At 42.9% G+C, this 27,277-nt stretch overlaps 1 protein-coding gene across 1 annotated transcript; it reads left to right on the top strand.

Moving 5' to 3' along the window:
• Positions 1 to 9,472: 9,472 nt before the first annotated feature.
• ATP6AP2 (ATPase H+ transporting accessory protein 2) lies at positions 9,473 to 21,380 on the top strand. Its single transcript, XM_040056238.2, has 9 exons — positions 9,473 to 9,598; positions 12,286 to 12,416; positions 14,619 to 14,741; positions 16,100 to 16,195; positions 16,389 to 16,526; positions 16,825 to 16,878; positions 18,223 to 18,372; positions 19,402 to 19,518; positions 20,308 to 21,380. Exons 1-9 carry the CDS (start codon positions 9,520 to 9,522, stop codon positions 20,500 to 20,502), a joined length of 1,083 nt encoding a protein of 360 aa, XP_039912172.1. The 5' UTR covers positions 9,473 to 9,519; the 3' UTR covers positions 20,503 to 21,380.
• Positions 21,381 to 27,277: the final 5,897 nt, after the last annotated feature.

Genomic DNA, 27,277 nt, shown 5'->3' on the forward strand with positions numbered 1-27,277 from the left:
TCATTTATACTTCAAATGGTTTATAAGGAGGTGAATATTTTTAAAGTGCTCCAGGAAAGGATGGTATAGAGATTCAAGAAAAATAAAAAAAAGACACTGAATTCTGCATATGTACAACAGTGTCTCAGATCCAGGATAAGTATACATAAAAATAGGAGAAGGGTCCCCAAAAAAGTTAACTTTCTATCAGCAAGGTTCTTGTTTTCCTAAGTCTTACCGTGGTTTTTGATTTTGTTTGGGTTTACTTGTTTTTTTTTTAAGAAATAGAAAAAGCAAAATTTAATCAGAGCGGTCAATCTATAGCATCTTTTGCCCACTCACAAAGTATGGTTTTTCTGGTTGCTTTCTTTTCTAATCCCTTCCCTCAGTATTCTAGGTTACATTTTCTTTTCCATTCCAATAGTTTCAGAAACCAAATTGTTTACTTCAATGCTCTGTTCCTTCCTGCATGATTCTCAACTTCTGTCATGCCATTATATAAAAGACATTTTTGTTTGACATTTCATAGAGCTTATGAGAACAATACATTTCATGCATCACCTTTGTATTTCATTTCAAGCCACTGAAAGGTAAACTCCATTCAACCCCACTGAGGTTATCTGTCTTATCCCAAGTCCACGCTGGCTTGGAGAGCCCTTTCACACAACTGCTCACACAAAGCCCTGTGTTTTCCATTGCTCAGGCTGCTTCCTCACCCACAGCTCAGAGCCCCTTTGAGCAGTTTCTCTCTTTCACTTTACAAACAGATATTTTTTCTTCTTTTTTTTTTTTTTTAAACACAGGGGACCCTTACAATGGTTGTTTTAAATCTGACAACAGCTCTCCAATAACTCAATGACAGACAGAAAACCTTGAGATGGAAATCAGATGAGCAAGTCTATAATCTGTTTGAGAGACCGCTAAGGAAAGTACCCAAAGGAAGCACCAAAAACATACTTAGAGAAATTGTCAAAAGAGACAAAGAAAAAGCCTTCCTGTAGCTTGCAGTTGAAATGCTGCATCCATCTTTATCTTTCCAAAGGTGTATGCAGCTACAGTGTGGTTTCAAATTCCATAAGGTAAGATGCAATAGGAAAAGGGTCATTTTGTTCTATGGTATATTACCAAAAATATCCTCCTATCTCCCTGAAGTTCCCTTATTGGCCTTTACAGATGTTGACTATTATAATGCCATCCCTTCAGCTCTCAAGCATGCAACGTGCTCCCATAGCAAGTATCAGTAACAAGGGAGACCCAGGAGACAGCACAACTGTGTTTGAGTGGAGCTGGCACTGCCACTAAAGAAAGTGTGATTAACAGGAGAATGGTCAGCATGTTTGTATTTGCCTGTCTCATTTGGAACTCTAATTCAAAGGGCACCGAAAAGAAAATCTGGCTTGAAGCCATGGATACATCATCACTTAATTCAGGTATGAATCTGTACCGGTGCAGAGGTGGGTCCTCCTCCAGCCAGCAGCTCCAGCCTCACTGCTTAGAGCAACATCAAAGTTCCTACAGCCACATCACGACCTGGCTCACAGAGCTGTCATCACTGAGCAGTGACTCTCAACCCGAGTGGTTTTTCAGTAAGCTGAGAGGAGACTCACAGCCCGTGCAACACAGAGGTTTGGGGGACAAACAAAGCTGTGGGAGAATAGGGACACCACCACCACCCCTCTCTCTAAGCTATCAGCTTAGCTCAGCCATCTTCACACTAATGGTTGCAATGATTACCTTCAGAATATAGAACATATCTAAAGCACCTGGACCCTTCAACAGGAGCTTCTATTGAGCTCAGGATGAAGATAACATAAAAGCTTAATGGCAACAAATTATATTTTAAGTCTTAACTACTCCATTGTTAACCGTTTTAGTAGAAACAGCAAGCTAAGGTGTTTATCTGCTGGCAGTGACTTCTCCCCTGGGTGAACTTCAATTAAATCTCTTCAGCCATAGGGGGAAGAATGTAAAATTTAACTCTCTCTCTTTCCCACCACATCCTAAATCTTCTCAAACTGGAAGAAGTGCATTTCCAGAAAGGCTGAGTAGTCACAACAGGATATTAGGTTTGTGGGGCTGCAAAACACAAAAGGTCACAGCAGAGAGGGCTCATTAACCAAAAGTGTAAAAGACCACCTTTGTCCTTCTCAGTTGGAGAAGTGATGAAGGCAAATTTCAGAAGCCAACTCTTAAACCTAATAGCTATGGAGAAAGAGTAAATTAGCTCTACCCTTCACTGAAATGAAGCCAAAAACCCTGCCCTGCTGTCACAGCTGTGTTTTAGTACAGACACAGGTAGTTATTGCTGAGTTTCTGACCTGCTGGAGAGTCACTCCCCCACTTACTGTGTGACAAGTGGCTGACAGGCCTACACCTACAAGCTCAGCCTGGGTTTTGATGTTAATATTAAGCAGTTGTGCCAGAGAAGGGATAATGGTTTTGGTATTGCTCTTGCATCCAGAGAGAAGATAATGCTCTTGCTTTTCTTTTAACTTTTGGATGACTAAGGTACCAGCTTCAGCCTTTAACAAGAATTAGGAACAGAGATACCTCAAGTGTTGTCAGCTAAAGTGTGCTAATCTTCTCACAGTGCAGCTTATGAGGTTTTGCAGATAGTCTGTAAGATTTAGCCTGGCACTACTGAAGGTAAGTTCCCTCATAATAAGCTAATAAATTGCAGTGAATTGCCTTCTTACTGCTTATGAAACCATGTAAGCTCAAACAAGTGGTATAGAATAACTTAAATTCTATGTTGATGTGGAAGGAAACAGCAAATTCCAGTTTCATTCCCAAAAAATTCCTACCAGAAGTTAGCAGTTCCTTATTATGATGTTCCTCCCTTAATGGGAAGGGAGCACCCAAGATTTGTAGATGCTTGGGGTCAAATGGAATGATGTAAGTCAGATTGTACCTACAAAAGCTTACAAAGCTTTTTTAGCAAACTACACACTTGGTATGGAAATCAGTGTGTTGGTCCCAGACCTCCTAGTACAAGCAGTGGGCTTTAGATTAAGGGATAAGGTGAAAGGGAAAAGGGAAAGAGAGAGATGAATCGAAGACGGAGGAAGAAAAGAGAGGACAAGAGATCACCAGTCCTTGCTCCAGCGTTGATCCAGCTGTGGTGTCCAGGGTCCTGGGGTGCAGGTGCAGAGCAAGTGCACTGGGTTTTGTGGGGATATTTGTTTATAGGCAAGTTTTCTCTGCCCTGGAGAGAAGCTTCTAGCTTTCCATGCAAATTAATTATCACTGCCTACTCCTCTAGACCTTTCTGGAAATGAGTCAGAGGTTTAGGGGGTCTTCAGAGGTCTCAATCCCCCCTACAGTCCACACCCGCTTCTCAACATCATTCCTGTGCTTGCACTGTGTTGGGCTTATCTCCAGGAGCCAGAACAAGGGCGTTTGTCCAGAAAAGTGCTGCCCTACCTCCGCAGCCCTTTCTTCAGCCACATCCTACTCTTCCTCACGGAGTTCCTGTCTGTTACTACCAACAACCCTTGGCTGGCTCCACAGCCATTTGGCTGGCTACCAGTGTTTGAGATACACATTACCCCTTCTGACTCAATTTCTGTCAGCCACTCCGCGCACGCTCTTAGCCACTGCTTCCCAGAAAGGGTGGATAGCGGGATAGGACGGGCGGAGGGGACAGCAGATGAAGCGCTCCCAGAATTTGGAGCTTCCTTTAAGTTTCGGTGCGAGGACGCGACACAAAGGCAGCGACGCTGCAGGCGCAGCTTCCACCACGCGATGGTGCCAAAGCGCCCGGGCCTGGGACGCGCGTCCCCGCCTGCCCTCGCTGCCAGCATCACCGGCAGCAGGCGGAGCGAAAGGAACCGCGCGGAACTACCGGGCGTACGCATCGCACACGTGCGGGTTTCTTCCCGCCGTTTCGGGAGTTCTGTCTCGCAGATTTCGTTCCTCGTTAGCGCGACAATGTCAACATAGAGAAGTAGCTTTAATTATATCAATTACGCTTAAAAGCATACTCACACCCAATCTTCAATGACATTAAAATACATTAAAATGCATTTTGATTAAGCAGACTTAACTAAAAAAAAATAGTGTTTAACGTGACTTTGAAACCACTAAAATTAGGTGAATTACAGATTATCACCTTCCTCAAAACTGTTACATCAACGTTTTGGTCTCAGCAGACTGCAGCGCTGTGTTCTAGAACAACATGTAAAACAGATTTCTAAAAATCGGCCGTGATCACTGCAGGCCGAGAGCGGCTGAGAGGGCAGTGCAGACTGAGGTACAGGTCACAGAGAAAGGTTCTCCTTGTCTTCCCACTGACCTGCTGTAGGACCTCAGGTGAATCAGCCACCTCATCAATACTTCTGGTCCAGCCACTGCAAACTCTGCAGGACTGGGACTGCCTGTGCCAACACGTGCACAGGGGCACTCACCTCCAGTGAGCCCAGAGGTGCTGGCAAACTCACAAACAAGGCCATGGAACTGTTAGAAAATACCATAAATCTACTGGAGCTGCATCAGAAGATCACAATTTTGAGGCTGTGACATTTGTACTGATACACAAAAAGAGGCATATAGTTTTCTTTATATGATGTGCAAATAGAACCTAGCAAAAAGAACCCTAAAATGGGCTTCTTGTGCGTATTTGGAGTCTGTAACTGTAGTTCAGCCCTACAGAGGGAAAGCTGGAAATCTTCTTTAAGACAGCTTTTGACTGACAGAAGTAAAAGAGAAAGGTACCCCTCCTTACAAAAAGAAAAAAAAATGGAAGGCAAATGACCTTTTAGAGAGGGCAGAACTCACTTTTTGCTTATTATTTGAGTCCTTAGGAAATCAGCTCTGACACAGTTTGGCTCAGTAACCACAAGTTTGGTATGGGTTTTTATTGGGTTTGTTTTCGGGTTTTTGGGGTTTTTTTTTAGTCCTTTTGAAATTATTTGAGCTGTCTTTGATTTACTTAGCCTTGGTACCCACACTTGCAAAAACAACTATTTCTTACATAGATGTAAGAAATATGCTTACATAGATGGAGTGTGCAAATGGGGATAGGAATGAGATCACAAAGCAATTCAGCAGCAAGGGCCAACAACTTTTCACATGTGACCTGTAAAAATTTCACCCAGTATAAATCACCAAGTTGGGCTAAATTGTCTCATCCCTCACCTCCCAGGATGTCAGCAGTCCCCAAACTAACTGCCCAACACAGCTCCCTTGTCCCACTGTCCCACCACACAAGCACAGAGGTTGCCCAACTAACTGTACTGTTTATTCACATTCAATCAATGTACCAAGGTCAGAAAACATAATAGAAAAAAGAGTTTTGTCTGCTCGGTTTTATTTTAGAATCTTTTGCTTAATCTCTGTGCATAAATTTCCTTTGAGACTGTAAATCCTAGTACCAAAAGGGGCATTGCTCACCCTGTGTGCTTCTGGAGCTGGTAACTCCAAGTGGCACCTGGCACTGGCATTTCATTCTTTCCAGTGGGATACAACTGGCCCAAATTTCATCACAGCAGCCAGAAAAACATTTTCCAGTTAAAGCATCATTTTGGAAATGATTGTTGAGACAATCACTCTGCTAGCAACCGGACTAGATTTAGTGGTAACACGATGAAATCCAGTGATAACACAGCAGTCCAGTTTAGACCAATGGTGGGCTCTTTGACTCAGCCTCTTCCTCTTATTCCCTCTTCTACCACCATTTCACCCATAACGCTGTTGGTACAGACAGCGCTGGAGGCAAAGGCAGCATCCAAGTGCCACGTGAGCAATTCCTACCGAAGATATTTCTGCACAGCACTCTCCTAAAAGAGCCAGGGAGTGCTGGTATTTTGCCTACAGCTGGCACTTTGATTTTGTGACTGCTCCTAGCAGTATATGGCTTTATAAAAATTATTTCTGACCTAATGTGCATGTTGTCTCATTTTTTCACTTGCCCTGAGCAGAAGCTCAAAATGAAATCAGTTTAACAGAATAATTTTACTGCATGTAGATTTTGTCACGAGTATTGCTTACAGGATTACAAAACTCACTCTCTTCAAAGCACAGCTGGGATCTATATTAAGCCCAGAGAAAATAGCTAGGACTCTGCCAGCCTACAAAGTGATGGTATTATTCTCTTATATCTGACATACAGATATACCCAGTGGGCACTAGAAACCAGTACAGAGTTTGTGAGACTTGACTGTTTCATAATAAAATTTATTGCCTCTATTTATTATTTTTCCCAAAGAAGAAACTAAGAAGAGGAAAACATAAGATAGAGAATTCTTCAGAAACCATGTTTGTATTGTGATTTCAAGAAAAACAGCAATTTGAGAAGCAGAGAAATAATATAAGACTCTTCAAATACAGAACTCTGATTTCTCTTCTATTTCTAGAATTACATTATAGTATTCCTAGCACCACAAGTTCAGAAAATGAGAATGAGAATGTTAAAAAACAAAAAATACATTTCCTTCTGCAAATGTGAAAAAAATAACACGATACTCTTTTGTTGTGGTATGACTTTCAGAGTGAATGCTTTATGGAAAACAGTGTCAAGATATTCATAAAAGAATTAAATGGTTGCTTATACAGATAGATATGAAACACAGAGATAGTAACAGTTATAAGGAAATAACTATTTCGAACAGTCTTATTCACTCTGGCACCTTCTTTTCCACATCACATTTGTAAGAAATCCTTATTTTAGATGATGAAACTTCTTCCCTCGTATAGTCCTTTCCCTGTTCTGTGCTTCCCACTACCTCCCCATCTAAGACACAGTCACATCCACCCAATGCCCTCTAGTAGTTTCACAAACTTACTGCTTTGAGTCACTTTCCTTGTCTTATTTCTATGCACATTTTGAGTGTAGACACAATATGAAGGGAAGGGAGGGTAAGGGGAGGACAAATCATACCTGCAGTTCATCTGTACTTCGGACTAAAAGATGCAGGAACCATGTTTTCCTAGATATGCAAAACTTTGTGAAAATATGCTAAGATATACACAGTACATGGCACATTACGCTTGCAAAGTCAAGAGACAGCAAATGCCAAAAATAAGGTAACGCACACAACCTTAATCCAGGACCCATGGGCTTACATGTTGTGGTAGCAATATCAGTTTACAAGACAGAATATTATCTTTTCAAAATCACCATGCCCTGCTCACCACACAAACCAGCTGGGCTCACTGCACAGCAATCATTCAATATCTTTGTTGTTCACTGATCCAGGCCTTCTCTCCCGTGTGTTTTTCTAATCCTGTTCTGAAAGCACAAAAGCCCATCAGGAAACAAGTATTTTGATCATATCTTTTCCGCAGTATTCAAGCAATCTCACCAACATTTATTTGCATTTATTTCACAAAAGCTATTACGCAGTGCAGGTTTTGTGAAGTGCAGTACAGAGTAAGAAATGAGTGGGCATTAATTTGAAGTGCTCATAACTTGCTCAGCTGCTGAGTTTCAGAGTGCCCTATGCATCTGGCACCATTTTCATATTCAAAGTGCACTTTCCACCTGGCAGCAGGAGGAGCAGAAGCTCCTCCTGATTTATGCAAAACAACTCACAGACAAGGGAAGGGTTGTTATTGCCACCTATGAAGAGCTGATTTAAAGTGATTTGCCCATTGTCCCATACTATCATGTGGCAGTGGCAGGGATATATATAGCTTTACTCTCTTAAACACTGTTTGCTGTAAATACACTTTCATTTTGCTACCTGCATTTCCCTGCCCACTCATTCTTCTAGAGAACTTTTTTTTTTTTTTTTTTCAGTGCAGAAATGTTGCTCAGGCATATTTTCAGTGTTTCTATAATTGCCTGGAATTTCTAAATACATAGCAGAATAGCTCTGGCCAAATACTTGTATGGGTAGTAATCCTTGGCATGTTCTGCACATAAATACAGTCTTACCATGTGGATGTGATACAGCTGCTGTCTCCCAACAAAGCAGAGAAAACACTCCCTAGCACTGTTGGATTTCCTGTGAACTCACACACGTTGCTTCCCAAGGAACCCAGAACATAAAAAAAAACAAAACCAGAAAACAACTATTTTGAATCAGATAATCTCCAACATTTCTTTGCATTTATTTTACAAAAGCTATTCTGTGGTGCTGGTTTTGTGATGCACAAAGTGAGGAATGAATGAGTATTGATTGGAAGTGCTTATAGTACACTTACTTAAAATGCACTGGGAGGTCTTAACCTCCCATGCTATATGATAATCCACCCTCAAAACCTGGTTTTCTATGCCTTTACTTGCAGAGAGCTTCATCAAGATCCTGGAGCCTAAAAAAAGTACAAAGACCCCAATAAATGTTTGCAGCTTCACAGAATCACAGAATGGGTCAGGTCAGAATGGAAGAGATCACCATGGGTCATCTTGTCCCTGCTCAAGCAGGGTCATCCCACAGCACATGGCACAGGATTGTGCCCAGATGGGTCTGGAATATCTCCAGTGAGGGAGACTCCACACACTCCCTGGACAATCAGTTCCAGTGCTCGCTCTCTGCACAGGAAACAAATTCTTCCCCAAGTTCAGGTGGAACTTCCTGGCCACCAGCTCCTGCCCGTTCCTCCTGTGCCATTGCTGGGCCCCAGGGAGCAGAGCCTGGTCCATCCCCTGAGCCCTCCCTGCAGACACTGACACACAGGGATGAGATCCCCCTCAGCCTCATCTTTTGGAGGCTGAACAGGCCCAGCTCCCTCAGCCTTTCCTCACTGGGATGTTCCAGTCCCTCCATCATCTTTGTCACCCTCCACTGGATCTGCTCCAGGAGCTCCCTGTCTCTCCTGTCCTGAGGAGCCCCGAACTGGACACAGCACTCCAGCTGATCCTCACCAGGGCTGAGGAGCAGAACCACCTCCCTTGATTGTGATGGTCATGGAACATTACAGGAATATTAAATATACACTGACCAAAGTGCACCACCTGCCTGTTCCTATCGCTGTCAGTGCCAGCTGAAGTGAGATGAGCATGGCTAGGGCAGTCACTGAATCTGTTACTGTGGATGTTCCCAACAAAATTTAAGGAAGAAACCACTGAAGGCGAGGCCATAGACAAGGGGAAGGACGGGGACAACGACAGACACAGACTAACCCCAGACGGCCTCACACCCTCACCACACCGTCGCCCAGAGGGTGGAGCCAGCGCCTCGCTCTCTGAATGGTGCATTTGACTGTCAATCACGGTATTGCTCCGCCCCATGCGGTCAGGCTGACGGGCGTGGGCGGTGCAAACCCCGCCTCCTCGCGTTTCGATTGGCTGAATCAGCTGTCAGTCGGCTCCGCCTCCTCGCCCTGCCTCCTGGTTTACAGTGCGGGGAGGAAAACGGTGCAGAGACCTCTCCAGATCTGATTGGCCAAGCGGGAACGCCACTCAAGCAGAGACTCCGCCCTTAGCGCCACAGCTGACTGCTCAGCCCCGTGACAGCGACGGCACGCCAATTGGTCAGCTCTGCGGAGTCCCGCCCATTCCTCCTGAATTCCGCTCATCGATTGGCTGCGGCTGCTGTCTGTCAGGCGGCGGGCGGGGCGCTCGGTGTGTCTGCCCGCGGCGCGGCCCGGCGGTGGCTCATGGCGGACATGGGGCGGTGCGGCTGGGCCGGCCGGGCCCTGGGGCTGGCGGCGCTGGTGGCAGCGGCCTGTGTCGCCGGTGGGTGAGCGGGGACGGACCGGCTCGGGGGAGCGCCGGGGTAACGGGGAGGGGCGGCCGGCCGCTGCAGGGGGAGACTGCGGGAAAGGCCGCAGTACTGGGGAGGGGGGAAGGTGAGGGGGGCTGGCTGTGGCTGTGGGTGCCGGGTTCAGGACCGAGGGGCAGGAGCGGGGGCTGTCACTGTGCTGCAGCTCCCTGCCCCCATCCCCCATCCACCTCCAGAGACCGTGCTCGAACCCTTTTATCCTGTCCCTTTCAGTCCCAGGGCTGGTTTGTATTCAATTATAAGTTTCTATAATTTCATTGTGTAAATTCGTTATATAAAATTATTTATATAATTTTTATACAAGTATATAACAAAATTATTATATAAATTTAGGTAATGTAACGCATGTGTGTAATTATATGTAGTATGTTACTTTATTAAATTAATTTATATTGTATACAAATTATATTAAAATTCAATTCTATAAACTGAGACAGAGGAATTCAGATCAGATATTAGAAAAAATGTTTTCATTGCCGGGCTGAGGCATTGGAATAGGTTGCCCAGGGAGGTGATGGTGTCACCACCCCTGGAGGTGTTTAGGAGGCGTCAGGATCTGGGTGATCTGCTTTAGGGCTTTAGGGGTTACGGTAGCAGTGCTGGAATGGAGGTTTGGACTTGATGTCTTAGAAGTCTCTTCCAACTCTGATGATTCTGTGACAGACACACATAATTTTGTTATTTTGTACAAATTTTCACGTTTTGCTGAGCTGTTTCTGTGGTCACTGTAGCCTCTCTGTTACCCACTGTGAGTCAGGCTTGTGATGCCACTTCCAGGCCCTGTAAATATTTCTCAGTCAATGTTCCTTAGCTCTCCAAGTTCCCAAAGGCTTCTGAGAACCTGAGGTACAACTTTGGCATTGTAGGAATTCGGTTAACTATTCTGTTGGGAATTAGAGAGAATCTGCTGATGTTCCCAACTTCAAGTTTAGTTTTAATCGCTGTATTCTTCAAGAAGTGAGGGAAATTCAGTTGTGAAGGGTTAATGCTCTGATTTTTAGTCACCTGAGCAATCCTGCCCTAAGTAAGCCCGTTTGTCCTAAATGATGTGACTGTGCAACAGCCTTGTGGAGAGCAGCATCTGAAATCTTATGGATTTGTAGCCATTTTGTAAATTCTTACTTAAAGAAGTTAGTCTGGAAACATTTCTGCCCTTCAAGATATGGGTTGGTCCCCCATTAAAATTGATAGCAGGCCACCCGAGGAACACATCAATTTAAATAAATTATTGAATCTACTCCATGAATATCACTTAGCCTGGCCTCTTTCCTTCCTTTTCCCCCCTCCCAGCCTGCATCTCAGAACTTTGTCCTTTGGTGTGTTTTTCATAACATAGCTCAGATTTACTGTCAACATTTGTATGCGTGATCGTGAGCCAGGCTTTGAACAGCATCTTCAAGGTCACATTAGTTAAATTAACATTAGGGAAGTTTTTAGCTGCACAACACATCACTTTACTATTGCATTGTTTTTGTGAATAGCCTTTAGGTCTGTAGATGCCCTGGAAAACTTGTATATCACTGCTTGGATCGGTAATCAATTTTCAGGGATCATATGAATAAACACTTCTGTTTTCTTTAGACAGACATGTAATTTTGAGGTATGCAATCAGATTCATTGTATAACTAGAACTTGAACATACAGGCCTGCAAATAGTTGTTACTCTATCACTTGACTTTCTTGTATCAAATCAGTTTTCTGGTGGCAACCTATTCACATTGCTCATTGGGGAGCACATGACTGAAGTTTTGCATTGTGCATGTTACTGCTTATATACAGCAAATAAGTTTTTAAAATTATTTAGATAAATTTTGATGTACACAGTATTGCAGCTGTGCCTAAGTGACTTTAAAATATGAAGCCAGGTTAAAACAAGCCCATCTCTTATTTCTGTGGAGTCCTTCCTGACTTTATTATGCAGTAAATTACTGTCATCCTAAAACAGTTTAGAAATATGCCTTTAGTCAACTTTACTGTTCAGGGTACTGGGGAAGAGAGTGAAGGGGGATCCCAGGTGAGTGAAAAGCCAGCGTGGCAGATTGTGGCTCCACACCATCAGCTCAGGTCCAGTGCTGCATCCAAGGAAGACAAACATCTCACGGTGTCATGAGGCAGAGCAGGGACACCAGAGCTGTTCTGCACGAGCCAGGTTGTCCTGGCAGTGCCTGGTTTAAGCCAGCACTGACAATTCCACTGGACTTCCCGGCTCTGGGCTCAGTGGCTCTGGCTGTTGCCTGCATGAACAGAGGTGTTGTGCCAAGCAGTCCCGGAAGCAAACAGAGCTGTGTTGGTGCTTTGTGAGCTTAACAGGATTTTGGAGTCTGCCTGGCTCCATTGAGAGTTCACTTTACCAGCTCTGAACTGTAAGACTGCTTGTAGCTTGTTACACAGAACTGTGCTGTTGTTTGAGTAATAGTCCTGTTTTCATTGATATGGATCTGTTAAATCTTAGTCATTGTTGTATAGAAACCTTATTTTGTATTCCACAGCATTAAAATGATCAGTTCTCATTCCTGGCTTTCCATAAACTGATAGGCATGGGAGGGAGGAAGAAGAAATGAAAGCTCAAATATGGTCTTTTCCCTGTTACATAAAGAAAAAGATTTCAGGAACTCTGACAGCTTTTAATGTCTGTTTTCAGGTGTATGTGGTGGGGAGTTCAGTATCTTACGATCACCTCAGTCGGTTGCTTTCCGAGATGGAAGTTGGCCAATTCCGGGCGAGCGGATCCCAGATGTTGCTGCACTGACCATGGGCTTTTCTGTTGAAGAAGTACGTTCCAGGTCTTGATTGTGCAATGCCTCTAAAGCTACGGACCTGCTCACTCAAGATGCAAATCTTCCTGTCATGTGCTGGAATGTATAAAATATTGCCCTGGTTGTCTTGAGGAATGCGTGACTTGACAGAGGTGGTTTCCAGGACAGAGCTGTGTGGGTCATATGAGCAGCCGGAAGCTGTGCTAGCTGGCTAATTTGAGTCACCAGCTGTAGAGGGAAGCCTGCAGAGGCTTTCCAGTGCTGTTCCTCAGTTCCTCTGAGACCCAGCTGTGTGCTGTATCCCCCCATCCATGGGCACAGACTGAGGATCTGTGGAACCACTGTCACTTCTTGCACACAAGCTCTCTGTCAGGCTCTGCTCCTGGGTAATATGAAGATTGAGAAGTGGCTTGGCAAGGCAGGCATTTTGTCAGGTCAGCAAACCTGTCTGCTGAGCAGAGTTAGAACAAGTATGTTGGTTACTTAGGAAACAATCCAAAACCAACACGATTTGTGGTAGTGCTTCTCCACATTAAGTATTCAAATATAACATTAGCAACATTTAAAGTGGGGCACACGAGCAGGAGCCCTTGGATTGGTTCCATCTTGCCTACTGAATTTTTTTGCTGGGCTTCAGCAGGGATGAGTGGCTGTTGAAGCAGTAGATGGAAGTGTAACAGCCAGATATCTTTGGCAGTGTCTGTGTGCAGCCCGATACTGAAATCTGCAGGCTGAGGCATTCTCCCAGTGCTGGTGAGGTCAGCCAGTTCTCATTTCTTCCATACATCAGCTAGGGAAGAGGTCTGATAAGGCTGGTTTAAATGCGAGGCTGCTTAGCCTCTTTTGGAATTTGAAAATACCTTGTTGTCAATTAATTCTGCTTTTTTTGTCATCAGACTAGTAACAAACTCATATGAGTGGGGAGTAAATTTGGATTATTTTATCAGGAAAAACCAATATATTGAATGGTATTGTGTGTGTTGCACGTTAAGACACCCAGAAAAACAGTGGAGTTTGGCCTATTCTGTCCATTTGGCATCCTGGTCATCCAGAGACATGTCATGGGTATCAAGGGAAAAAGTGTTTCAGTACTCACTCTGTGCCTTTGCCACAGCTTGGGATTCATTTGTTGTGATGGGTCTGTAGCATCCTTTAGAAATAGTTGTTACTAATAATTCAAATCCTCAAATCAGGCAGGGAAGGAAGTATTTGGATGATTATTCAGTTCAGGCCTGGAACCCAGAGTTCCTGAAAGCTGTCCCTAAGGCAGAGATCACTGTGTGGGCAGTGATCCACCTCCCAGCCCTGGGAAGGAGAGTGCTGCAGGGCCCAGGCACTTCTTTTGCAGCTCACATCAAAGCTGTAGTCTAGGAACATAAACTGACAGTGCAGCAAGACCACTGTAGAGAATCTGGAATTCTTAGTGCAATACATTGGGAATTCTCAGAGTCATTCGATGTTCTTCCCTTGTTAAAGGAAAACAGAACCCAGCCCCATTTTTGTCACTGATGATGCTTTAAAGGTTTTTTCCTTTGTTTCTGTGAGGTGATACATATTGTAACGTCAATGACATTTAATTCTAAAATGAATTAAATTGGCTTTCAATTAAAAGGGCAGTTATGTCATTTACACACATGGGAAAATCTGTTTGCCTTTATTCCTGACAAATGAATTTTTATTTTGTGCCTGAATAAACCAGTCAGCCTCCACTGTGCTCTTACTGATCTGTAATTGTAGTAAGCTACTAAGAAATCTTTTTATATTTCTGTGCAAATTTGTACATTTAAGTTTAGTTGCCTGTTGTGATTGACACATCCCTCTCTTTCCCTCCCTTTCCACCCTGTTTCTTTCTTGTGCTGGATATATCAAGATGTTAGTAGGTTTTTTTAAGTTCAACCTTCACTTACTAAATACAGACTAAAGTATTTATAATTTAATTATGGGAAATAACTCCTCATGTATCCATTATATATAATGTTTTCTTAGTGTAGACTTTGCTGTGAAGTTACTGGCAGCTTTTAAACTAACAGTTCCTTCATGGTTGACTGGCATTACTCAGGGTGAAAGCACTGTAGTGTTAACTTACTTCCCCGTGAAATTTCCAATAGGCTGTCCTGCACAGAGGCATTAACAGGATAATAAGTTGTTTTGCTTTAATAGTGGGAAGGACTCTTCTCTTTGCCTGTTAAATACAACTTTTTTTGTTATTTTGTACCAGGACCTCCCCTGGCCTGGGCTGGGTGTGGGTGATCTCTTTCACCGGCCACAAGCCACTGTGCTGGTGACAGTGAAGGGCGTGGACAAGTTGCCTGTCAAAGGGTTTTCTTACCCCATTGAGAATGTGAGTATCCATATTTGGAGCTGTCACGTGATTCCTGGGTCTCTGTGGTCTAATGACAAGTACATGATTCTCTGCTCTAGTCCCTGATGTTCACTTATTTCCTACTTCCCTTGAAGTTTGCATATCCCCTAAACTGATGGCTCAGTAATCTTGTCAGGGTTCTGTACAAGGTAGGAGGCCCTTGGGATCACCCAGGGCTTCCTGTGTTGAGTTCAACATGCTTTGTTTGACCAAAGCATGTTCTTCTTGAAAACCAGTTCATTTTAATCTTTGTACCAATCCACTTCTTCCCACGGTAACTTAATATCTCAAAATCAGCATTGTTAAGTTTTTTGCTTCAGCTGAGTGTGTGATAACATTTTATATGGATTGATTTTTTTGATGTATCACCCTCTAAGTGGTCTTTTGAGTTTTCCACAAGTACTTGACTGTGAAATACAGCACTTAGAGACACCATTCCATTATATTGTATCAAGGAGAAATCAACACACGTTACATTTATCTATCACTGCCTGGTTTTGCTAAGGCTTCTCAGGCTTGTTACAGCAACAGAGAATCCTTTATGTTGGAAGGGAGCTCTGGAAATGGTCTCATCCAATGCCCTGATCAAGCAGGATGAGCCAGAGCAGGCTGACCAGCACTGTGTCCAGTCAGGATATGAGCATCTCCACAAATGGAGACTCCATCACCTCTGGGCAACCTCTGCCAGTATTAGATCAACCTTGGATTAAAAAAATTGGTTGTTGTGTTAAGTTAAAATTTCCTGGATTTAAATCTATGCCGTTGCCTCTTCTGTCATAGGACACTTTAAGTAGTGAATGGAAATGTGCCATTCTACGTCTTTTTTTAATAAAACCCACAAGTAAGTGTTTTAAAAAACAAACAGTTCTATTAGCTTGCCAGTAAAGGCACTATACTGTGCTAGCATTTATTCTATTTTTAGTAGTTTTTTTTTAATATGTCTTTTTTTTGTTTCAGCAGTTGATCTTTCTGTTGGTATATTTTCACCCATCCATTTTTTGTGGTTCATAACTTTCCGTTTGCAGTGAGATTGTTTCCCCTTTTGCATCGCTTCTATATTTATTGGTCTTGTTTTACTGATGAACCAAGGCTATAGTCTAAGCCTAAATAATCCTTTTAATTCACACTCACGGTCCCTTGGAGTTCTTCAAAATATATTGTGTCTGCCACATAAATAAAATGTATGTTCGCAGATCCACAGGTGATGCTTTGTTTTGCACTTAGGTTCCTATTACTTATTATCACTTTGGATGTGTGCATAGCCTTTACTTTTCTATTGTAGTTAAGACCAGTAGCCCCTGTTTAACCCAAAAATCTGACTAGACTTTGTTTTCCAGGCCGTTCCTCTCAGTCTGGACAGAGTTGCAAATGCCATCCATGCTCTGTTTTCTGAGGAGATGCCCGTGGTGTTGCAGCTGGCCCCCAGTGAGGAAGTGAGTATTGCTTCACTCCTGGTTCCACGTATCCCAAATAGGGGAACCTCTTTGCGCTTGTGTGGCTGGAGCAAACCCAGCGGATCACATGAAATTCTGGACTGGAGGTTGCAGACATGATTGGTTTTTGGTGTGTGACTGGAGAAAAGGAGCAGGGGGCTGTGCTGTCAGTAACCAGTGGCTGTTCCTGCAGAGGGTGTACATGGTGGGCAAGGCCAACGCCGTGTTTGAGGATCTCTCGGTCACACTGCGCCAGCTGCGGAACCGCCTGTTCCAGGACAACTCCATCCTCAGCTCCCTCCCTCTCAACTCCCTCAGCAGGAACAACGAGGTAAAAAAACCCATTCATCTGTGGGAAATTCTATGGGTTTTTTTCTAATATTCTTAGTTAGCTTGTGCTTTTCTCCTTTCCTGCTTTTTCTTCCCTCTTTCTTTGCCTAAGAGCCCATTCCTAATTTTTTCTAACTGAGTTAACTAAGTTGAAACATTTTTTCTGAGTAACTTTATTGAAAGACTTATTTCCTCTTAGCATATTCTGATGGTGTAGCAGACAACTGTTATAAAATAATTGCAACAAAACAAGACTTCCCTAACTTGGGTTTCATACCTGTCTCTGCCTCTTCCCTCAGGTTGATTTGCTTTTTCTGTCAGAACTTCAAGTTCTACATGATATTGCAAGCCTGGTAAGGTGTTTTGAAACATTTTCCCCTCCATTGTGTCACAAACTTCAGAGGTCTTTAAAGCTGAGAAGCCATAGCCAGGGTACTTGGCAACCAGTGACAGATATTCTAGTGTGTCATCAGCTGGTTCCATCAGTTTAAATAATGCATTCTATTTGTATCAGCGCCATCACTGCAACTGTGAATGAGAACCTTAATCATCCCTAGTTTTCTTTTGTGTTGTGTTTGGTCAGAACAGGGGGAATTCTGAAATACTCAATGAAGAATTTGCTGGGGCTTTCTTTGGTGTCTAATTTAAGAAGTATAATGGTAGTTAAGAGCATGTTCTTTGCCCTGTCCACCATTTTACTTCAAAATATCACTTTATCTGAAAAGACTGCAGTGGCTTTTGTGTCATGAATAGCGATGGTGGTGGAAATGCTCCAATGGAGGGGTGAGCTTTTAATTCTGAGGATCTTTTTTACTAAGAAGCTGCTGTCTTGTTGCTGTGGTTTAGGGTCTGTTTTAGTGGGGCAGTGGTGTATGGGTCTTTTGTTTCATTTTGCTTTGGTTTTTCCTGTGTGCCCTTTAAGCTGCAGCCTTTAACTACTGAAGTGAAAGACAGAGTTGTGACAACTCAAAAATTCTCATTAGGTGAAGGGCTAGTGGAGAGAAATGGAGCTCTTGAGAAAATGAGGTAGGACAATTTGGTTTTGTTTTGCAGCCTGGAAGTGCTGCAGTTTAAATGGTTGGGAAGATGGGATTAAATTCCTTATTTTCTGAGACTGTTGTCTTGTGCAGGCAAATATCAGTGCTGCATCTTCTCACCTGCAGAAATGCAAGAATATAATTCCTCTCCTTTGAGATAATTTGGATTGTATTGGTTAGATTTTCTGACTGTTGGATGATACATCTCAAACTACTTTTGTATATGGACAGCACAAGGTAGAAGTTGCAACCTACTGAGCTTTGCAAGGGCCAGCTTCAAGCAAGGAGATTATATTATCTAAGTCTTGTAGTTAAGTGTTTTTGTTTTCTCTGAGTTTTATTCTCATGGCAATTACACAACAAAGATTCTGATGTCAATAAGTATTCTATTTCTTTTTAGTACACTCCCTGTTATGTGTATGTAACCTCATGTTAGCAACAGATGCTACATAGTGATCATCTGCTTTATTCAGTAGAATTAAAAAAAGAAACAATTATGGATGTCTTCTAGTTGTTGGCAAGAATTCCATTTCCTAATTATGAAATAGGACTGTAAAAAGTGAGGCTGGATTAGTCGAAGTAAATCGATTTTGTGCAACGTGTTTTTAAAGTAACCGGTGTGTGAATTCATTTCTTTCTGCCCTCAATGTTGTGCCACAGCTGTCTCGACACAAGCACTTAGCCAAAGATCATTCTCCAGACCTTTATTCCCTGGAACTGTCTGGTTTGGAAGAGGTTGGAAAGCGATATGGGGAAGACTCTCAGCAGTTCAAGGATGCTTCTCAAATTCTTGTAGACTCTTTGCAGAAGGTATATTGTCTACCAAATGAACAAAACTTGTGGTAATACTAAGAAAATAACTTTTATTTTAACTACAAAGAAGTGAGATGTAACTTCATTAGTGCTGGCTTGCCTCATGCTTGTTTTTGTTGTTTGGTTTTTAAAATGCTGTTGTTTAGTTATAAAATTGAATGTTACAATTTGCCTCTCTGGAAAGCGTTGGCATGATTCTACAATGTGTTTAGATATTTTGAATAAAGGAGTAGGGGTGTATTGAAACCTTGTATCAACATGACTTGGTGTGTTTGTTTTTCTTAAACACCTTGCATTTGAAAGCAGCAGAATGTCTCACAAAAAGAGGCTCTTGGAAATGTGGAAGTATCTTTATCCCAAGGTGCAGTGGTTAATTTACCCTTGCTCACAAAGCTGTGTAAATGTAAATTGCTAAGACTTTAAAAGAACTGATGTTCATCCATCAGTGTGCTCAAGAAAGTAATTCTTCTGCAGGTCTTACATGATCATTAGTTACATTTTTATTAAGATCAGTCACTTTTGAGAGTTTCCAAAGTGTGGTGAAAAAATGCAAAACCTTCAGTTTGTTAGGCCAAATACTTGTTTTCTCTAAGCATTGCTCTTTGGCCTCTTTGACCTTAAGCAAATATATTTAAATATTAGATATATTAGCATTTGGACCAGATTAAAATATTCAGGTTCATGGTTTCCCAGTGGGAGTTTGAAAACCTAAATATTTTGTTGAAACTGACAGACACACAGTTAGGAAATGATGCGGGGGGTGGGCCTTTTGTAAAAGGGATCCAAGAGTAAGTTTCAGCCCAGAAAGGAGGCATAAGAGAAGAGTGATTGGGGGTTTGAAAGAGGCCTTGTAAACCTCGGGAAGATTGGCACTTAGTGAAATTCTAAAATAGTGTAAACTTTTATGGCTTTCCATAATGGTTCCTGAAGCTGACATCTTTTGTTTTACTACCTCTTGCTAACAAAGCTCTGCTTAATTCCTGGCTGCAGTCTAGACTTTTAATTAAACCGCCTTTTCTTTTCCAGTTTGCAGATGAGATGTTTAATCTGTATGGTGGGAATGCAGTGGTAGAAGTGGTGGCTGTGAAGGAGTTTAACTCTCCCCTCTCAAGGAAGACTCGCTCCATTCTCCAGGCTACACAGGTAGTAGAGCCACATTTTTCTACATCTCATTTATTGAGAGTGATCCAAAGTTTGTCAGTTCACCTGAGTGAACTGATTTTTTTAAGGACTAAAATACTGACTGTGTCCTAGGTGTGGGTGCAGCTTACTTTTGTGTCTTGATCTTCACTTTGTCATTCAGTAACTTCACTTGAGGAAAGCTCTGGAGGTCATCCAGTCCAAAGTACTGCTCAAAGCAGGACTAATTTAGGAGCTAGATCAAGTTGCTCAGGTTCTTGTCCAGCCAAGTTCTTGAGAAGTCCAACCCTGGAAGTCCCACAGCCTCTCTTGCTCCAAAACATTAACCACTTTCATGGTGAAAGCTTTTTCCCTTGTGCCTTGTTAGAATTTGCCTTTGTGTGTTGTCTCCCCAGGCAGCTGTGGGAAGACATGTTTTCCTTGACTGGACTCCAGGCACAGTCCAGGTTCCAGTTGTCCTGTGGTTCCAGAGGCACTGCTGGCTCTTGTTCCCCTTGTCCACCAGGAGCTCCAGTCCCTCTCTGCAGCTGCCCAGCTGCTCAGTCCCCAGCCTTTGCTGTCACCTGGGTTGTTGTGCCCCAGGTTCAGCACTTTGGATTTCATTTTCCTGTCGCCTTCTTCTTTTGGATTCCACTGGTGCCACTCACACAATCACTTTCTTGCATTCTGTGCCCTTGCATCAGGCAAGGCAAAAGTGCATCTCTCTTATTTAGGTTGCTCAGACTTTGGATGTAGTCAAGATGTTTGGTGTGAGAGCTCACTTTAAAGTAATAAATACTTTCTTTATTGCAGAGTGAAAAAGAAAATCCTTATAACCTTGCCTATCCGTATAACTACGACTACTCTGTGATCTTCAACATTGTTCTGTGGATGATGATAGGTCTTGCTTTAGCTGTGATAGTTATCTCCTACAACCTCTGGAACATGGATCCTGGCTATGACAGCATTATTTATAGGATGACAAACCAGAAGATAAGAATGGATTGAACTGCACCGTCTTTCAGCACAGGAAGATGATGAAGAGCAAGGTCTCCTTGAGTCTGTGTGAAAAAGAAATATTCTGACATGGTTAATTGTGGAAATTTTTTCAAGGTGTATTTATTTCTAAGTATTTTTTCCTCCCTTTCAAGACTATTTTAAATGTTAGTAGTAGCACCAGATGGGGTTTAGAAGTTGAAATTTTCTTGTATAAAAAAAGCCAAAACAACACTCCCTGGAGTAATTGTTATTAAAGTGACATCATTCCATTTTTTTTTATCATGTAACATGAGTTTTTGAACTGCCCTGTACTGCCTGTGCAAACTAGATAAATTGAAATTACGATAGCAACATGTTTGAAACTTTTACACTAGAAGGTTAAAAAATATAGCTAAATTGTTGTGTTGTATATTATGAACCAGCTGTAAATGTTTGATGTAAATATTTATGATGATTATATGTAACTTCAGAGAGGAAAGTAAATATTCTTCAGTAAAATACTAAATACGGAAGTATTTCTATCAGCCTAGGACTCTAGTAGCACAAGTGGCATTTTGATCTCATGTTGATGGCTCAGAGGTGAGCTGCACACAGAAGGATCTGCCCAGAACTGTCATGGTTGGGGGTGAGGAACTCTGCTGTGGCTGCTCTATACAGTGCAGTCTGAAAATCCTGAGGCAGCACCAGTCTGGTCATGGTCTAATGGCATGTACAGCTGAAAGTTCCTGTTACGATGCTTCATGTTCCTTCCATTTGTGTTGATGTTATTATTATAAAAAAAATCAGTTCTTTTGGATGATATGTGTGGACCAACACTTGATTTAAGTATACCTGGATTATAGTCCTGTTTCAGCCATTCAATAAAACAAAGAACAGTTGTTCTGGAATGCATTTATTCCTTGTGGCTTTGTAGATGTGGCTACTTCTGTTTAGGATTTGTTCAGCTGACTGGGGCAGGTGTGGCAGCATCTGATGTGTGACAGTGGCCTTAAGCCTGCAGCAGTTTAGTTTTAACTGTCCTTCAGAAGAAAAATTGTCTTGTGGATGTTCCTAAACCATGTAGTGAGTGTAGTTAAAACAAGTGGTTGATCCCTGGCTTGGATTTTTTTTTTTAGAACTACCTCCTTCTTAGAAACTCATTTGCCCTTATGGTAAAAGGAGATCTTCCAGACTTTATAGCAGCATGAATGGAAACTACTTTTTTTATCATCTTGCCCTGGACTCTGACAGTGCTAAACTTTCTCTGCTGTTAGGAGATAATTGTTCCACTTCCAGAAAAGATGTTCTCACTGAATTAGTCTCATTTACTGGGAATGTCTGAATTGGTGGCATTGAAGTTGTTCATGTGTTGGAGATCATGGACAGTGATTCGGGTTGAAATGAGCAAATTTCAGGTTTGCCTGAGTCCAAGAAATGCAGTGTAGTATATGTTACAATCACCTGAAATTACTTTTAATGGCATTTAAAGTAATCTGGATGATTGATACCAGTAGCTGGAAGAGTTGCACTGGCAGTTTCTCTGACAGGAATGTAATTATTGAACATTCTGTAACACACCATGACAGAGTAGACAAGGGAAGGTTCCTGGCCAGGTGTGAGAAGTAGGACACAGTGATTATATCAGTGATTATGAATAGATTTATTGCTAATACAGAATTTAAATATTCCCAGTGCAGTATCTAAATAATAATTCTATCATCTCTAACAGTGGACTCAGAGGTTTGATCAGATCAGATTAGCAGTCCACTTCAGATACTGGTACAGAGTTTTACAGGAGCTGGTTGTTTGAGGGGACTGTGAAATTAATGGTAAGTATTTAATTGTTGTGTTTTAGTCAGGGTGAAGTTGGCAGTGTAGAGTTTGTTTAAATGCAGGACCTGCCATTGAGATGGTCTCTGCCTGTCAGCACTCTCCCAGCTGCTGCTGTAGGCTCTAATTTTACTTTTTAAAGCTGTTCTTAGACTACTTTGAAGGGTGAATTGCAATTCCCACTTCTCCTGTTAGTACCACATTTATTCCTTCTCATGGCTCTAGGCCTCCAGCTGGTACTAAAGGTGCTTTTGAGCACTGTCATGTGCACTGTGTCTTAAATACCAAATGCTTTGTGCAGCACAGGCTGCATTTTGAACACTCCAGAGCGAGCTCCTGCACTTTAGTTTGAGTTAGGAAAGCCAGACACGCTTTATTATACAACAATATTGGTCCATAACTGCTAATCAAGCAGGCAATTACAATTCTGATTGCTGAGCTAGGAATAGCCTTTTCATACTTAGAATTAAGTTAATTAGAATGAACGTGCCATCAACACTACTAGACCTGCTCTTGATTGTTCTCTTTAAATCACCCCAAGAATATAAACTGTAAAAAGATTTATCTGATATGGCAGAAGTCATAGGTTTTATGCACAGAGCTGTGATGAAAGCAGTGAAACTGTCAGGTGAAGCTCTGTGAAGGAAGACAACAGGGAGAAGCCAAGGCAGGAAGGGGATGCAAGGATAATAACAGCTGGTTTTGGGATCCTGTGTGCACAAAGGGAGCAGGGCAGGAGGGTTGTTCTGCAATATTCGGCAGCAGGCAGCTTTCACCGGGCTGGGACAGGCTCCACAGAGTGCTGTCATGGGATTTAGGATGCAATTGCTGCAGCAGTAGTGATGTGATCACCAAAGACTTTATCTTTGGGGAGCTTGGCCTCTGGCACTGTTGAGGGTTAAGTCTCCTGTAGAATTTTTTCCCTCCCCCAAGCTGCTAGGAGACTAAATGCTGAGTACTTAACCTGGACAAAAAGAAGCTGATCACTTAGTTTGGGGGAGGGGAAAAAAGCTCTGGGAGAGAGAGCTGAGGATGGGGGTCGGGTGTCTTTGGTCTTCCGGGGGAGCAGAGATCAGGGGCTGCTGGCTGCTGGAGTCCACAGTTAACGAAGGAGTCTGGTCCTGGGAATTCTATCATCTGTTGGAGTATCCAGGAATTTGGAGTCTCTTCGCTGTCCTGCTGGATTTTGGGTGAGCCCGGGTCCCGCCGCTGCGGCTTCTCCGGCACTGCCCCCTCTGCCTGCCGAGGACACCCCGTGCCTGCGGAGGACAGCCCACCGCGCCCGGCTTCCAGCCATCAGCGCCGGAGCTTCCACCGTTTGTCCTCGGGGTTCTTGGTTCTGTTCTACTATTGTTATAATTGCTGTTGGGTTTTGTCTGTCCTGTTATATTTACTAGTAAAGGACTGTTACTCCTTTTCCCATAGCTCTGACTGAAAAGGGTTTTTTTTTAATCTTCCAAATTATAATAACACGGAGGGAAGGATTCAAATTCCTCATTTCCTAGAGAGGCCTGCCTCTCCATAGCAGACACCTGTCTTTTCAAAACCAAGACAGGCACAAAGGGTGATGTGTATTTGGTTGGGTCTTCTTCAGACGTTGGTCTTATCTTGTCCACTATTTGGCTTGGGATGTACCTAAGCTGTTCTCAAGAAGTGCTGAAATCTCTGAAGAAGGAGAAAATCCAGAGTCAGTATTGAAGACTGTGTTGCTTTTGATACTTAGGTTAAAAAGAGAAAATAAGCCATAAAATAAAGGGTTCTTTGAAGAGAGTCAGTATGCTGCTTTTTCTAGATAATGCCCCAAAGTCTAAACCTGGCAGAGGTAGGTATAATCAGCATTTGTGCCTGCATCAACTTTCCAGACTTCTCTGTGGCAGGCTACTTTCAGAGTTCTTGCAGCTGTAGCAACACATAGACCAAGGAAGCCTAAAGCAGTTTAAAAAGAGGAAGTGAAAATGAAGAAATTACATCGAAATGCAAATGTTGAGCAACCTGGCAAGTGATTGCTGAGATTTATAGGTCACCCTGCATGGATCTAAGAAGCACACTGCCAGAGTCTAGGTAAGGAGATAAGCATCTCTCAAAACAAAACAAAAACCCACCAAAACAATTACATTCTGAATCCTATACTGACATGTTTTTTGGCTATGGTGAAATGGGTGCTTTGAGCTAGAAGTCACAAATGTTCTCTAAAAAAATATATTTTTTTTTTGCTCAAGTGAGGGTTTGGGACTCTCCTGCATTTTTTATCTTCCCCTCTGCAGGTCCTGAACCATATTCTTGGGAGTTTTCATCTTTGTAGAAGTGGGGAGAACATTTCCACACAAGTATTGCAGGACAGAAAAGGAGACAGGTCAAGACACACAGAAGTGAAACGATCAGATTCCAAACCTGCCAGAACAAAAGAAACAAAAGAAAAAAAAGGGGAACCCAGAAGTTTACTTCCTGTCCTGTTGTGCCACTAGTGCAGAGCATTGCTGTGGAGGAACTGAACTGTAAAGGGCTCCTACCACTCGTGGCGTGAAATCACCACCCTGGTGTTTCTGCACAGACTTGTGCAACGTGTCCTTCCTGCCCAGGCTGAGGGACAGGGGACGGAAAGCCCAGGTGGCCACGTTCCTCTCAAATAAACAGAGCAGAAACTGACGGGTGGCACAAAGCCAAACATCCAAGTACTCTGCCCCAGTGCCCTCCCCTGCCTGAACTGCTGGAAAAGCATCTGCTCCAGATGGTATCTGTGTGTGGCAGGCAGGAGATGGGGCTGTCTAAAACCAGGAATGCGCAGGACTTCCAGTGCTCTGTATTCCCCTGGATCCCTGTAACAACTCTCAGGAATTAGTTTCTAGAATAGATCAGAAAGGTATGTACTGCATCTCTGCACTACAGTGGTTGAGGACAGCACCTGGAATATAAATCCCATCCCTAGGTAGGGACTTGCCTTACTAGTGTGCCTTCAGAGCTTGAAGAGATTCCTCTGTTGCTGAAGGATGGATTCACACTAAAGGACACTGGCAATCAAATTTAGTGTTGTTGATGTCACCCAACATCAACAAAAATACATAGCTCAGTTCTTGGCAGGAATATACATCATAAAATATTTAAAATGTTTCATAAGGGGAACAAAACTGATGGTTGCACAAGATTACAAAAGCAGTTGAATTCCACTTAATTATGCTCCAGTGCATGAATTTGTGATGACAGATTTACATGTCCTTAATTTAGTGAACATATGCTTTTCATTAGGCCAGGGATGTAGAAACAGTGGCTAAGATAAATAAATTCAGAGTATTTTAGCTGGTAGCTGATGGCCAGCACTTTAAAGTCACACACTTGAATGACTTCAGCACTGCCAATCTACTCACCTGATCAACCCCTGTATTTTAAATACTTCTTTACAATGGCATGGTCAAAGTACCCAAGCAACTGATGTAAGAAAAAGCCTGCTGCAATACCTAAGTGATCAGGCAGAGCATTTGGAACACTGGAGAGCTAAATGGGAGCTCCAACTGCACCCTACAGCAGGTGAGCAAAACCTTGACTGTGGTACAGCAACAGCTTGGAGAAAAAAAAGCAGCTCTCAACCATTTCTGCCACTTTTAGTCTCTGCTGTAGGAAAGAAAAAAAAAGAAAAAGAAAAAAAAAAGGAAAGAATACATAAAAACAGCCGTACCAATTATTTTACATGGGCCCATCCCAACTTTTCTGCAGGCTGCAGAGCCAAGAGGCAGCCAGATCTGCCAGCTCCAGAGCACCTCTGACTCCTTTGGAGAAAGATGAGTCTGAGCCACCTCCACCCCACCGGTGAATGCTCAGTTCTCCCCTCTGGAAAACTCCAGGGAGCTGTGTCCAAGGCTGTGATGGATTCCTTGGGAGCAGGGAGGCTCTGCTCCATGGCTGAACGGGGTTGTGTTCCCCAGGAAAGCCTGGCAGCAGCTCTGGATAACCTGACAGGAAAACAGGCTAGAAATAGGAAGTGCAATCAGCTGTCAGTCATGCAGAGAAGCAGATGGGGTGAGGAGGCTTAACTGGAAAAAGCACAAACTAAGATAAGCTTTCTCTACATTTGAAATGGTTTTGATCTCCTTCCTGCATGTTTGCGTGCACACACACAGTGTTACATTGGTCTTTACAAATGAAACCTTGGGAGAAGATTCCTCTCCCCATTAAAAACAGTACCCTTAATAAAAAGTGAAAATATTTTTAAGCTCTTTCCATATTTCAAAGGAGATAAAAAAAGGTATGCTCAATATTTTGTAAAAATGAGGATTTATAAACTCAGAAGATGAATAGGAATGCATCCACCTAAAAATAGAAGTCCAGGAAAAACATCTGCAGGAAAACTCTGCCTATACCACTATCATCCCACAGGTGATGCTGACCAGAAGCTGTCTTTGATGTGTGTTACTTCTGGAGAAAAACAAAATAACCAATCAAAAGAAAGCACAAGTGAATTAGGAAAATAAGCAGGACACAAAGGGTACTGTTGGAGTGTACTAGCCTCAGTGCCGACCTGCAGCACAAGGGTCACTTCAATTTCACCTTTGTCCTTTAACTACCGTGTTTTATCCAAGGGAATGGAAAAGTCAGCACTAAAGGGGAGACAGAAGGAGTCAGAGGGGCTGACTCCTCACACCTCCCCAGGACCCAAACAGCAGGGAAAAGCCTGAAATTTTAGAAAGTGATTTCAGGGCGGTGCTCCCTCTAAGTCTGCCTCCCTGGCCATCCCAGGGCAGAGCTGGAGTCTCCTGTGCTCCTGGTGAGGGGATAATGGCCAGAAAAGCCACTCCATCCCGGGAATATCGCTCTGGAAAGCAGTCTCTGACATGTCACAATTGGAATCACGATCTTGTCATGGGACCAGCTTCCTGTCTGGGACAGACTGTCCAGGCTGGGACAGCACAACAACCAGTCTGCAGTTTACTTCCTCTTCTGATCCCTTTTTTTTTTTTTCTTTTTTTTCCCCCCTTCTTCTTCT

This window comes from Hirundo rustica, chromosome 2, assembly GCF_015227805.2.
Source record: "Hirundo rustica isolate bHirRus1 chromosome 2, bHirRus1.pri.v3, whole genome shotgun sequence".
Classification (NCBI taxonomy): Eukaryota; Metazoa; Chordata; class Aves; order Passeriformes; family Hirundinidae; genus Hirundo; species Hirundo rustica.